Below are 11954 nucleotides of genomic sequence, written 5' to 3' on the forward strand. Positions count from 1 at the left end.
ATCTCAGTACTCAGGAGGTAGAGGCAGGCAGATCTCTGTTGAGTTCCTAGCCATCTAGGGCTACATAGCTTACCCTATCTCGAAAATAAATGAATAAACAGATAGATAGATAGATCAAATAAATAAATATTTTTTTTAATTTAGTACGGTTTTTCAGCAAATGGAAAAGGCGTTGGCTTCCACGAACTGCAGAGCTGTTGGACTGGACCGTTTGGGGATTATAGCGAAAACGTCTTCTTCATACAGTTAGTTCCACTTGTTTTTTTTTTTTTTTTTTTTTTTTTTTTTTTTTTGGTTTTTCGAGACAGGGTTTCTCTGTGGCTTTGGAGCCTGTCCTGGAACTAGCTCTGTAGACCAGGCTGGTCTCGAACTCACAGAGATCCGCCTGCCTCTGCCTCCCGAGTGCTGAGATTAAAGGCGTGCGCCACCACCGCCCGGCCTAGTTAGTTCCACTTGTACTCCAACCTCCCGCCTCAGCCTCCCGAGTCCTAGGATTACAAGTGGGTGGCGGCTTTTCTAGAAGGCGGCGCTCACACCAGTTGAACACCCTGGATCGTGAGACACTTCAATTTCAAACATTTAGTTTTCTTGATCCTCAACTCTACAAATCATGTGCTCCAAATTTGGCTCAGAAAATAGAGTCATCATTGTAAGAAGCCGAAGGTCTACCACTAGGCTGTTATTAGTAGTTACGGAACTGGAGGAACTGAAGGGCATAGGATTAGATGTATCGTTGAAGAATAGAAGGATAAGAAACCCAAATCGAAAACTACAGTATAATGTTGGGAATCTGAGAAAACGGTGTACAAATTGTCAAAAAAAAAAAAAAAAAAAAAAAAGACACCTAACAACTGTGCTATCAAATGCATATAGAGGGATCTTCTAGTTTTTGCTTACTTACTAGAACCCACTGTGGAATACCTCCCTATTCGCACCACACAATACTCCCCCTCCCCCACCATAGAATGCCTGCGTCCCAGATTCTAATTCTGTTTTGACCCATCCTTTCTTCCTTGGATATCATCTGTTAGAGCAGGGTTACTGCCTGGCTCCTGGACCCAACTGTTTCATTCTAGAGGCTTCCAGACAGACATTGTTGATGTACCTAAACCTTAGATGATGGCATCAGACAGAAGTAAGACTGGGGGTGGTGGAGACTGTAGGCTGTCTGCCACCTGCTCACATGCCTGGGCTGTCAGATTTGTCCCTTTACCTAGGAACAAATTATTTAGGCTGACCTAAAGAGATGTGAGGCATTCGACCCCACACAGGCATTAGGAAGTCCGGGAAGGTAGATTTTTACCTTAAGAACGAGGGAGGGCCTCCTTGGAAACTACAGTCTCTAGGAAGTAACACACTGAGTACCGGGAGTGGATAGCAACCACCGATTTGATTCCCCAGAAGAGGGAGCACTTCTGCATGCTTGGGGTGGAAGCTGAGGTTCTGTACAGTACGAGCAGCCTAGTCAGGGCTTCAAGGAAGATTCAAGACCTGTGTCTTCTGCCAACAAGAGGACTTTGCCATGAGAAGGCAGCGCTGAGTCTCCTTTGAGCTTTCGAGGGAAAGTAGGCTGAAGGATGGAGAAGGGATTGGGCCAGGGGGACAGCTAAAACTCTTCAGTGGGGTTATTCACTTAAGAGCCAGTGAATGTGACTAGAGAGCTTATAAAACTGCTTGCGCCCAGACCTGACGGCTCCTACCAGCCACAGACGTCACTTCTTTTCAGTCCAGGCAGCAGGCTTTTCTTTCTTTTTTTTCTTTTATAGTAATTTATTATATATATATATATATATATATATATCTGGAAGTTGGAAACTCTAAGACTAAGTTTCCATCTAATTTCTGTTCCGGGGAGGGTACTTTTCTTGCCCCATAGACAATTTCTGTGTGCATGTGTACGCTCATGCATCTCTGTCTGTGTAAATTTTTTGTTTATTGAAATTGAACCCAGGGCCTTGCAAATGCTGGACAAGCATTCTACGAGCCACATCTGCAGCCCTCATTGTACTTTTTAGTTTGAGGCAGGGTTTCACTAAGTTGCTCAGGCTGTCCATGAACTCCCTCTGTAACCCAGGCTGCCCTTGAACTTGTGATCTTCCTGCCTCACCCTCCAGAGCAGTTGTATTTACAAACCTCTACATATTTTTTAAGTATGTTTTTGGTGGGGACAGACTTTCTTGACTTTCAGGATGGGGAGATAGGTCATCTTAGCCACAGTTTTCTTGCCTATTGTGGAGCTAAGACCTTAGGAACAATTCACTGTGTGCAGAACTTGGTGGTGATAACCTGGCCCTCTGTTGTGTGGTTCAGATGAATATGAACATTATTAATTTGTTCCTATTTCATGTCTCCTTTGTGTTCAGGAATCTGAACAAGTGCTAGTGTGTCGGTGAAATAATCTTTTTTTTTTTCTTAAAGAGGGAGAAGAATAGTATAAAATTAGGCCAATTGAATTCTCTTTTTATCCTTAAAAGTCATGTGACTATCCCTGTGGATATCATGTAGAAATAGGCCCTGTTTAATGAAGTGCACGTTTGGGGGCTCATCCCCTGCTCTGCCTGACCAGTATCCACATAGCTCATCCCCAGCAGGAATTGTGTTCTACATTTCCTTCTTCCTCAACTCCAGCTCAATGCTTTATTCATGAGCTCTAAACTTCTAATATTTAAGAAGCAGGACCACAGCTAAGATTTCCATACTGCCAAATTTCAACTTGTCCAGCAGTTACTGAGGCACTGGAACTCTCCCTGCCTCCATACCCTTCCCTCACCATTTCCTGGTCCTTATCTAATCCTTCCCAGCTATTCCAGGCTGTTGCATAATGAAGCTTCTGGGAAGCAAGAATCCAGGCTCCCCTACCCTGTCCTGGGGAGCAGGTGGCTTCTGTCCTGTGGGAGTAGGTGGGGTTAGGAGAGGTCCATGTAGGTTGGTGGCATTATTTTTAGAGAAATGAGCTTCACGAGCCTAGAGTCATTGTGCCTATTCATAAATTACAACTTCTTTTGTTTGAGGTGAGGAGATTATTAGGGGCAAGAGGAACAGGAAAGGAGGAGAAGATGGACCCCATGGGTGCTTTTCAGGAGTCTGGAACTTTTCCCTGCGCTCAGCCTTCCTGAAGACAATTTTCTTGCAGGACAGGACCGTGGAGCTGGCAGGGGAGGGCTACAGGAGAATTTTGAGAAAAGCTCTTAGAGGCAATGACAGCTTGAGCTTGCTCTTCTTGAGAGATGCAGGTCTATGTGTCTCATTGAGAGGGAGCAGCTTCTTTAGCCCGGTAACTCAGGGGTGAAGGACTGCTAGGGAGACATTTACAAATACACCCGTCCATGCCCTCTCCTTCATGTGTTAAGAGTCATAGCTCTGACCCCATAGGGACTAAAAGGAAGTGGTATGGCCTAACTTCTGGTCTCCTTCCTTCCCCCTTGTCTTCTTTGTCTCAACAGCCTCTCCATTACCAGGACCCGATATGGCCATGAAACCTGGTGCTGGCCTGCCCCCTTTCCCTGTGCTTCCTTTTGCCCCCGCTACTCCCGTTCCACCAGACCAACCCCTCTGGGAGCCATCACCACAGCCCCCCATACCTTCCGCATTCTCTCCGGGCAATCCTCTACTGCTGTCTGCTTTTCCCAGTCCATTGTTGACGACAGGAGAAGGAGGCTCTGGCCCTAGTGTGGCTGGAACTGGCCAGGTCATTGTCAAAGTCAAGACAGAAGTGGGGCCAGCTGAGCCCTCTCAAACTCAGAACCTTATAGTTACTCAGACAGCTCTAAACTGGATTACCTCAGGTACTCCCAGTGGGGGCCAGGAGGGTCCTCCTCCTCGGTATGTGACAGCCTCTAATGTGAAGACCATTCTGCCTGCTGTGGCTGTTAGAGTGAGCCAGGAGGGCCCCGCAGGACTTCCTCTGCAGGCTCTACCATCAGCTGCCCAACTGGCTCCCATTGTGCCCCTGGAAAAGTCTTGGCCAGGAACACAAGCTGCAACCATGGAAGGAGGTCCAGTGGCTACCCGGAAGCCCTCTCAAGGTGACCTTGCCTATGCTTCCAAGGGTGTTTATGAGAACTATCGCCGCTGGCAACGCTACAAAGTCTTGGCCCGGACTCACCTATCCCAGAGTCCAGATGCAGAAGCTCTTTCCTGCTTTCTTATGTAAGTGGGGGTGGGCACCCAAAACTGATGCACCTAGGGCTTTGAGAGAGGACTCTGGGATAGAATAGACACAGGGGTATCGGTTACTCCAGAATTCTTGAAGGCAGTTGTAAGGGTGAGAAGATGCTGTTAAGAGAGAATTACATACACTGCTACATTCTTCCTAGCTTAGAAGAAACGTTCAGGTACCTTTCAAAGAACACCTACAACTTTGTGACGTCAGACAAACATATTAGGGAAGTTGTCATTTACAGATGAGAAGACGGAGAGTCTTCCTGCCATAAAGCAGAAAGCAGAGACTGTCATGTAGATCCCTGACACCAAATGTCAGGGCCCACTCTGCCCTCTGGCACAGATGACCTGGGATGAGGTGGGCTGGGCCCTGACTCATTCCTGTGGGATCGGGAAGATGGCACTGGGCCAGACCAAGACCTTAGCGTGTGTGAACCTTATCTTACTCGGGAGTCAAAGTGAACTAGGAAGGGTATGGAGAACTGTTGGCTCCACACACACCAAATTTGTGAGCTGGAACAGGGACATTTAACACCTTTGCCCTCCATTTCCTCATCAGAAAAGGGGTAATTGTCCCTATCTCCAAAGGTTGATCAGATTAAAGGTGCTTGGCAAAGTGCCTGGCATACAAAATGAATCATTTAAATGGTAACTCTTTTATTATTACTGTAAAAAGTCAATCTTAATGAGGAAGGGAGCCCACATAAGGACAAAATATCCCTCCTTTTGAGTGCATGTATGTTTGGCCAAGAAGTCAGGAGTTACAGGCTGTCTTTTTTGTTTATACCTCAACCATTAGTCATCTGGGAGGTTTTTCTCTATTTCCCAAGCAGACCGGGTATCCTCAGCTGCAGACCATGGAGTAAAAACTGTTTTACCAGATTTTGAAAAAAAAAAAAAAAAAAGCAAGCTCATTTCTAATGGAAGAACTCCTTCAACCGGACTTTGGAACAAGTGATCAAAAGACCACTCCTAAAGTCCTCAATAAACACCACTACGGAGTTCTTGGTTTCTTAAGATAGCTCTGATTTCTCTCTCGGGACCTAGTGGAGGGTTTCTAATTCTAGAACCAGCATGAGCTCTCGAGGTTTGGTTAGGACCCATCCCCTTTGGTTTCTGGCCAACTCCTGTTCCCCATGCTTCAGTCTGATGGGTAGGATCTTATGCCAAGCATCCTCCAAACCCAATCATCTGGGAAGTTGATTAGATGCTCAGACCTGGGATGCTGACACTCTACAATCCACCATTACAGCTAGTCTCCCCAGATGAATGTGATACTCCATAATGTTTAAGGACTTAAAGAGAAGCCAGAAAGGCAAAAATGAAGTTCTTATTTTTAGTCTGCATTCTTGATTTCCTCTGGAGCGTTCCAGAAGTAACGGTCCAATATTCTATTTGAAGATCTATGATGACATTCCGGAGACAAAGAAAAAAAAAAACCTAATCCCTAAACCAAAACCCCAAAACTACTACACATGTTTTAATTAGAGGCTCGTGTTGGGTTTGTGAAGTAAGTCTGACAATTCAAGAGGCTCCAGACAGGGTTAAATCCACTTTATAATTAATAGCGTTCATTTACAAACCCCAGTGTTTCCTTCTTAGTGTCCAGTAAGCGCTGGCACCGTGAGAGTTAAAGGTGGATGCCCTGGTTGATTTCAGAAGGGCAGGAGGAGAATCATTTGATTCTGTGTGATTTGCAGATCTCGGTGGGAAGGAAGGGCAGCAAGAATGGTAGACAACCGGCGGGGAGGCTGTAGAATCTGGACATTTCATTAAACTGGAACATGACAGGGGCAGGCTAGAATTGGTGAAGGAAGGGGGATAGGGACTAAGGTGGGCATCAGAAGAGGTGCAGGGCACACTTTGGCAACGTGTCTGACCTAATGGGGGTTTTAGCCCAGTGCTTCGTTCCTTGGCCCGACTGAAGCCTACTATGACCCTGGAGGAGGGACTGCCGAGGGCTCTGCAGGAGTGGGAGCGTACCAGCAACTTTGACCGGATGATCTTTTATGAGATGGCAGAGAAGTGAGTCTGATGAACCCTCATTCACTCTGCAAGGGCGGGGGAGTGGGCGAGTGGTAGGGCGGCAGGGACAGGCATGTGTGTGTCAGGGTGGGTTGTCAGGAGGGTCAGCTGGCAAAGGTGCCCCACCAGCAAGCCTGAAAACCTGAGTTTGAACCTCAGGACCCACATGAAGGAACGAGAGAAGTGAGTCTCAAAAGCTGTCCTTTGAGGTTTGCACGCGCATACACACACACACACACACACACACACAAATGAATTTTAAAATGAACAAGGGAGTGTCACAGGAGGGCTGCAGGCTAGAAAAGGGTCTCCTGGATCCTTGCTGCTTCTTCCACCTGGGCTCTGGGGTTATTCTATCCTGTCTGCTCGTGATAGCTCTGCTGCCTCCGAACTTTGGATCACTATGGGGGTTTCATACTGAAGGTGTTAGGAAAGGATTTGGTATCCCCCAAATCCCCATGCTGAAGGACCCTCACCATGAAGGTTCTTTAACTCAGCAGATGGCAAGTGGCTGTCCATGTACAACTTCAGAATCCATTTTCCTTTTATGCTTTTTGTTTGTTTTTAGAAACAGCACAGAAAAGCCTTTCTCCCCCATCCCAGAGAGTGACTAACTCTCTGCAAGAGGTTGGTCAGAAGAAATCAGGGTACTGGACACCCAGAGTCGTCTCCTGACTCTATCCCCCATTTCTACAGGATAGTCAGGGCTAAATACTAACTTTGGCTGGCTGTGTTGTTTGAGCCGGCACACATGACCCCGAGTCTGAGCTGGGAGTATCCTGCCATCCCAGGATCCATCCAAGGCCATCCAAGGCCAGCCTGGGCAACACAGTGAGCACTTCTGTCACAACAACAGCAGGGGAAAGAATCGTTTCTTCTAAGTGTACCTTTTACTTTTTCCCTGAATCTGAACCTTTGACTTCCTAGCTTTGCTCACCAGGGCCTGTTCCAGCCTTTGCACTCTGGTGGGCTCTGCTTCTGGAATTCTGCCAGATGAGGCTATAAAGAATGACCCTTTAGAGTGTACCTCTAGACCGTTGCACAGCCCAGACTGAGTTCACCGAGCTTATATTAAGTAGTGAGTGGTGAATCCAAGGCACTGGGTGAGATAGATATGACACAGAAGTGTCTATCACCACTTTGTCCTGGAGAATTGTCCAAGCTCTGTACCACCAGTTTCCTTAATCAGCTTCTCAAGCGACTGTCCAAGGTGAAGGGACAACATGATGTTATTCCCCAGCATTGTCATTAGGCTACCTGTAAGCAGCTTCCTCTGGCTGACCCAGCTTCAACAGTGTTTAGCCAAAATGAGGATGATTGTGGATGCTGCCTGGTGTCTGGGTTGCGGTGAGCTAGGTCTCCTGCTCAGCACAACCTGTGCCTTCTTTACCCTCTGCAGGTTCATGGAGTTTGAGGCCGAGGAAGAGATGCAGATACAGAATGCACAGCTGATGAATGGGTCCCAGGGGCTGGCCCCTGTAACCCCTTTGAAACTTGATCCAGGGCCCCTGGTTCCTGAGGCCTGCCAGCAGCCAGGTAAGGCTACTCACAAACCAGAGGAGGGTTAGGAAAGGCATTGTTTTTTGCTTCTGAGACTTTCTTGCCCGGACGTGACATTTTATGAGCCAAATAGAATGCCCTATAGGAAGCTGGGGTCTTGATCCCTTTTGTCTTGAATTAGCTATTGATCTTGGCCAAATAAACTAATACTCTCTCATTGAGATGCACATGAGCCCTATACTTTATCAACCTAAGCAATAGGGGTGGGGGTCAGGCAGTTTCTTGGAATGTCAAGGTGTGTGGAAAGGTTTCTAACTGACCCTCCAGCTTTTCCATTTTCTCCCCCAAAGCTTGATCCTATTCTGGAAACATTATTTTGTACCCAGATTTCTTCCCTTTCAAGCATTACTGCAAGTAGATACCAAAGCTTTCACACACCCCATCTCTTCCCTCAGTGTACATCCCCAAGAAGGCAGCCTCGAAGGCACGGGCTCCCCGCCGGCGGCAACGCAAAACCCAAAGGCCTCCGCTTCCTGAGGCACCCAAAGAGGCCCCACCAGAAGCTGTGCAAGAATATATTGACATCATGGAAGGGCTGATGGGGAGCCACTTGGATACTGGGAAGGCAGAGGATGAAGAGGGGCAGCTGGAGGATGCAGGGATGTATCCAGATCTAAATCTTCTGAACTATATTGATGAACTATGTTCTCAGGAAGTCTTTGTCTCCAAGGTGAGCAGAGTCTACATGGCCTCCTTCTTCTTCTTCTTCTTCTTCTTCTTCTTCTTCTTCTTCTTCTTCTTCTTCTTCTTCTTCTTCTTCTTCTTCTTCTTCTTCCTCTTCCTCTTCCTCTTCCTCTTCCTCTTCCTCTTCTTCTTCTTCTTCTTCCTGCTCGTCGTCCTCCTTTTTCTTCTTTTTGAGACAGAGTTTCTCTGTGTGTAGCCCTAGCTGTCCTGGAACTCGCTCTGTAGACCAGACTGGCCCCGAAATCACAAAAGTACACCTGCCTTAATGCTGGGATTAAAGGTGTGTGTTACTACACATGGCCAGCTACATGGCTAATTTTTAATAGATATTTGAGGGTTGGGCACTATGGGGCCCTAGCCATCTGGGATTCTGCCTATGGCAGGAGGCTCCATTCTATAATTTGAAAATGGGTATACATGTATACATGTAGCACGGTCTACTACAAAATCCAGGGTGGAAGTGGGGGTATGGGCCTCATAGCTTTGTCTCTAGAGCAACTGGGCTTACAGGTCACTTCATATCAAGGTTCACACCACTCTTCTTTCTGTTTCCCAGGTGGAGGCGATCATTCACCCTCAATTTTTGGCAGATCTGCTGTCCCCAGAGGAGCAGAGAGATCCTTTGGCTTTAATTGAGGAGCTAGAGCAAGAAGAAGGACTTACACTTGTCCAGGTAAACTTGGGAGGCATAAAACACCAGGAAAAGGAACCTGCCTGATTCTGTATAACCCTTTGAGATCCTAATTCTGTTTTTAGAGGATTTAGGGTTGGGCTCTGGGTCTAGAACAAGTAGGGAGGGGATCACGTGAACGAAGTATACAGGAGAGGAAAGACTCACATCAGGGGAATAAGACTCCAGAGTGGAACAAACTACAGTACCCATCTTTGATATCATCATTTAAGCACTTACATTCCTTCCCCACATTGTCTATCTGTCATCTCCTTTCACCCACTCAGCCACCTCTTTTCCTAACCATGTCTAGAACCGGCATTTGTCTATTCCCTTACAGCTGGTCCAGAAACGACTCTCGGCCTTGGAGGAAGAAGACGCGCAGGCCCCTCCAAGTTGCAGCGGAGCTCAGTCAGACTCAAGTCCTTCTGTTTCTGATGAAGATGAAGATGGGGGTCGGAGGCTTCGGTCCTCACCTGGCCTTCAGGGGCCTGCGGGCACTGTTCACATTGGAAAATCTGCTTCTCCAGGCAAGCAGGCAAGAGAAATGTATGGTGGGCAGGAACAAGCCCTAGGTGGTCCAAGGGGTGTTCACGAAGATGGAAACGCTCTGCTGCCCTCCAGCAGCTTGGACCTGCAGCTAGAACTCACAGCTCCCCCGGGAATGCAAGTACCCTTGGGTGTGGGGAGAAAAGGGTCTGGGAAGGTTATAAAACAGTTCTCTGAACATCACGAAGGTCACCTGGGAGGTCCAGGGTCCTCTGGGAACTACCCAGTAGCAGATGGGAATCCAGAGTCTTTACCTTTTTGCTGGCAAGAAGGTCCCCAGCCCATGAGAGCCTCCAATTTGGATTTTGGACTTACAGAGCCAGTTCCTCTGCAAGGACTTGAGTTAGAAAGTCAGGCCTTGGGGTTGCAGATAAGACAACAGATTCGGGGAGTTGGGGTGCTTACTCAAGGGAGAGACCCTTCAGCAGTGTCCCAGGAAGGTTCTTCAAGAGCCATGTGGGGAGGCGACAGAGGCCCTGCCATGGTTCAGAGTTATGATCAGAACCATTGCCCTGGAGCAGCAGGCAACCTGGATAGTGTTTCCCTCAGCCCAGGACTGTGGCTGAGCAGCGACATGGATGCCGTACACTCAGAGTTCCCCTTACAGATAGAAAGGGTCATCGATAGCACCCAAGACTGGGCATGCGTAAGGGAGGACCAGACACTGAGCTCTAGAAATGGTGTTTCTCCAAGTCCTAGAAAAACCACAGTGCCGGAGGGTGTGGGGAACACTGTGGTTCCCCGTGGAGGCACAGATGCGCCCGCTGTCCTAGAAAAGAAAACTTCCTGCAGCTTGCCAGGGTCCCTGACAGTCAGTGGCCCAGCCTTGAGGTCCAAAGAACATCGAGAGCTGAGCCCTGAGATCATACCTGATCTCAGTGACCTGTGGGCTGAAGGTTGCTCCCCATTGCTGGAAACATTTGACACCTCCACACTGGGGGCTTCCAGAAACACCCTGATACCTACATGCCAAGACAATCTCCTTATTCTTGGGACCCAGGATACTTCTTTCCCCCAGGCTAGCCCAGAGGCAGAGAGCAGAGATAACCTACTGTTTCCTCTGTTGGAAAACATAGAACATGTTAACATATTAGATGTTAGAAGTGACAGTGGCCCCCAACCAGGGATCAGCAGGGATTGCTGCTCATCAAGTTTTAATTCTTGTAACCTCCAAGGAGAGGGCAGGGAAGATATTGCTTCCTCCAAACCTGTGGCCCTTGTTCCCTTACAAGGTAGTCAAGAATCTTATCCACTCGAGACCACCAAACCAACATCTCACCAGGGTCTGGGAAGTACTTCCCCTAGAGGGGGAACCAGGGATGCTTTGGTTCTGAGAGACATCTCTAGTAGAGAGACAGGCAGCTCAGCAGATAGGGTCAAAGGAAGTGAGAAAGAGGAGGACGAAGACGAAGAACTCTCTAATTTTGCCTACCTTTTGGCTTCAAAACTTAGCCTCTCTTCAGGAGGGCTTCCCCTTAGTACTTGTCATGTCTCTGGAAGTCAGGGAGTCCAAAAAATATCCTACACAACTGCCAGAGTAGATGACCTTGACCAGCCTTCACCCTCTTTCTACGCATCAGGGAAGGAAGCCCTAGTCAGGAGTCCAGCTACTGCTGTAGAGAGACCCCAGCCTGGTAGTTCTGGGCAGAAACCCCTTGCTCTGGGAATAATGCAGCTCCCACAGATCCGTAAAAGGCGGCGTGACGGTTTTGCCACGAGCAAAAAGAAGAAACGACGCCGCAGCCAGTAGGAAGCTGAGGGCCATCCTGCAGCACCTAGCAGCACCCAAAGGTGGGCGCTCCGGAGTATATTTTATGGCTGTTGCTCCCACGTGGGGAAGCAGCCCTGGCTCAATGTTTTGTTCTTGTGCAAGAAGCTGAAAACCCTGGGGCAAAAGACCAGACTGCTGGGTTGTAGGAGCCCCCATCAGTGGGAGGGAAAGGGCTTTGGGAAGTTATATGGAAAAGCATTTGTTTTTGTTTGGAAATTGTTCTCTGTGTGCTCTTCTGCATGAGCACCTTGGCTGTTACATAGAGCAGAGTTTTACAATAAAGGTAGATTCTGCGGATTCCCTGCAGTGTTTTGCTGAGAATGACTTTGATGACCAGTTATGTTCCAAAGCAGTAGACCTCTCTCCTCTTCCCAAGCCTGAACTTGGCGTTGGCAGGTCTTGTCTGGACATCCTATATTACTGTAGGCCTCCTTGAAGGTGGGAAAAGATGCTTTTTGTATCTGTCAGCTATCAAAGACCTGATTTCCTAAATTAAATTAATTTTTACATATTTGTGTCAAGACAGTACCCTGA

The 11954-nt window shown here is 47.8% G+C and overlaps 1 protein-coding gene across 1 annotated transcript; it reads left to right on the plus strand.

Annotated features, from left to right (window-relative positions):
- Positions 1-1057: 1057 nt before the first annotated feature.
- Positions 1058-11399, plus strand: Nutm1 (NUT midline carcinoma family member 1). Its single transcript, XM_057781728.1, has 7 exons — positions 1058-1135; positions 3444-4149; positions 6058-6186; positions 7586-7722; positions 8142-8416; positions 8987-9103; positions 9441-11399. The coding sequence occupies exons 1-7, from the start codon at positions 1117-1119 to the stop codon at positions 11397-11399; spliced, it is 3342 nt and encodes a 1113-aa protein (XP_057637711.1). The 5' UTR covers positions 1058-1116.
- Positions 11400-11954: the final 555 nt, after the last annotated feature.

Source organism: Chionomys nivalis, chromosome 9 (assembly GCF_950005125.1).
Source record: "Chionomys nivalis chromosome 9, mChiNiv1.1, whole genome shotgun sequence".
NCBI classification, from domain to species: Eukaryota; Metazoa; Chordata; class Mammalia; order Rodentia; family Cricetidae; genus Chionomys; species Chionomys nivalis.

Coding starts and splice junctions, on each gene's coding strand:
- Nutm1 (XM_057781728.1), top strand. Junction 4,150..6,057: donor GCTCTTTCCTGCTTTCTTAT/GTAAGTGGGGGT, acceptor TGGGGGTTTTAG/CCCAGTGCTTCGTTCCTTGG. Junction 8,417..8,986: donor AGGAAGTCTTTGTCTCCAAG/GTGAGCAGAGTC, acceptor TCTGTTTCCCAG/GTGGAGGCGATCATTCACCC.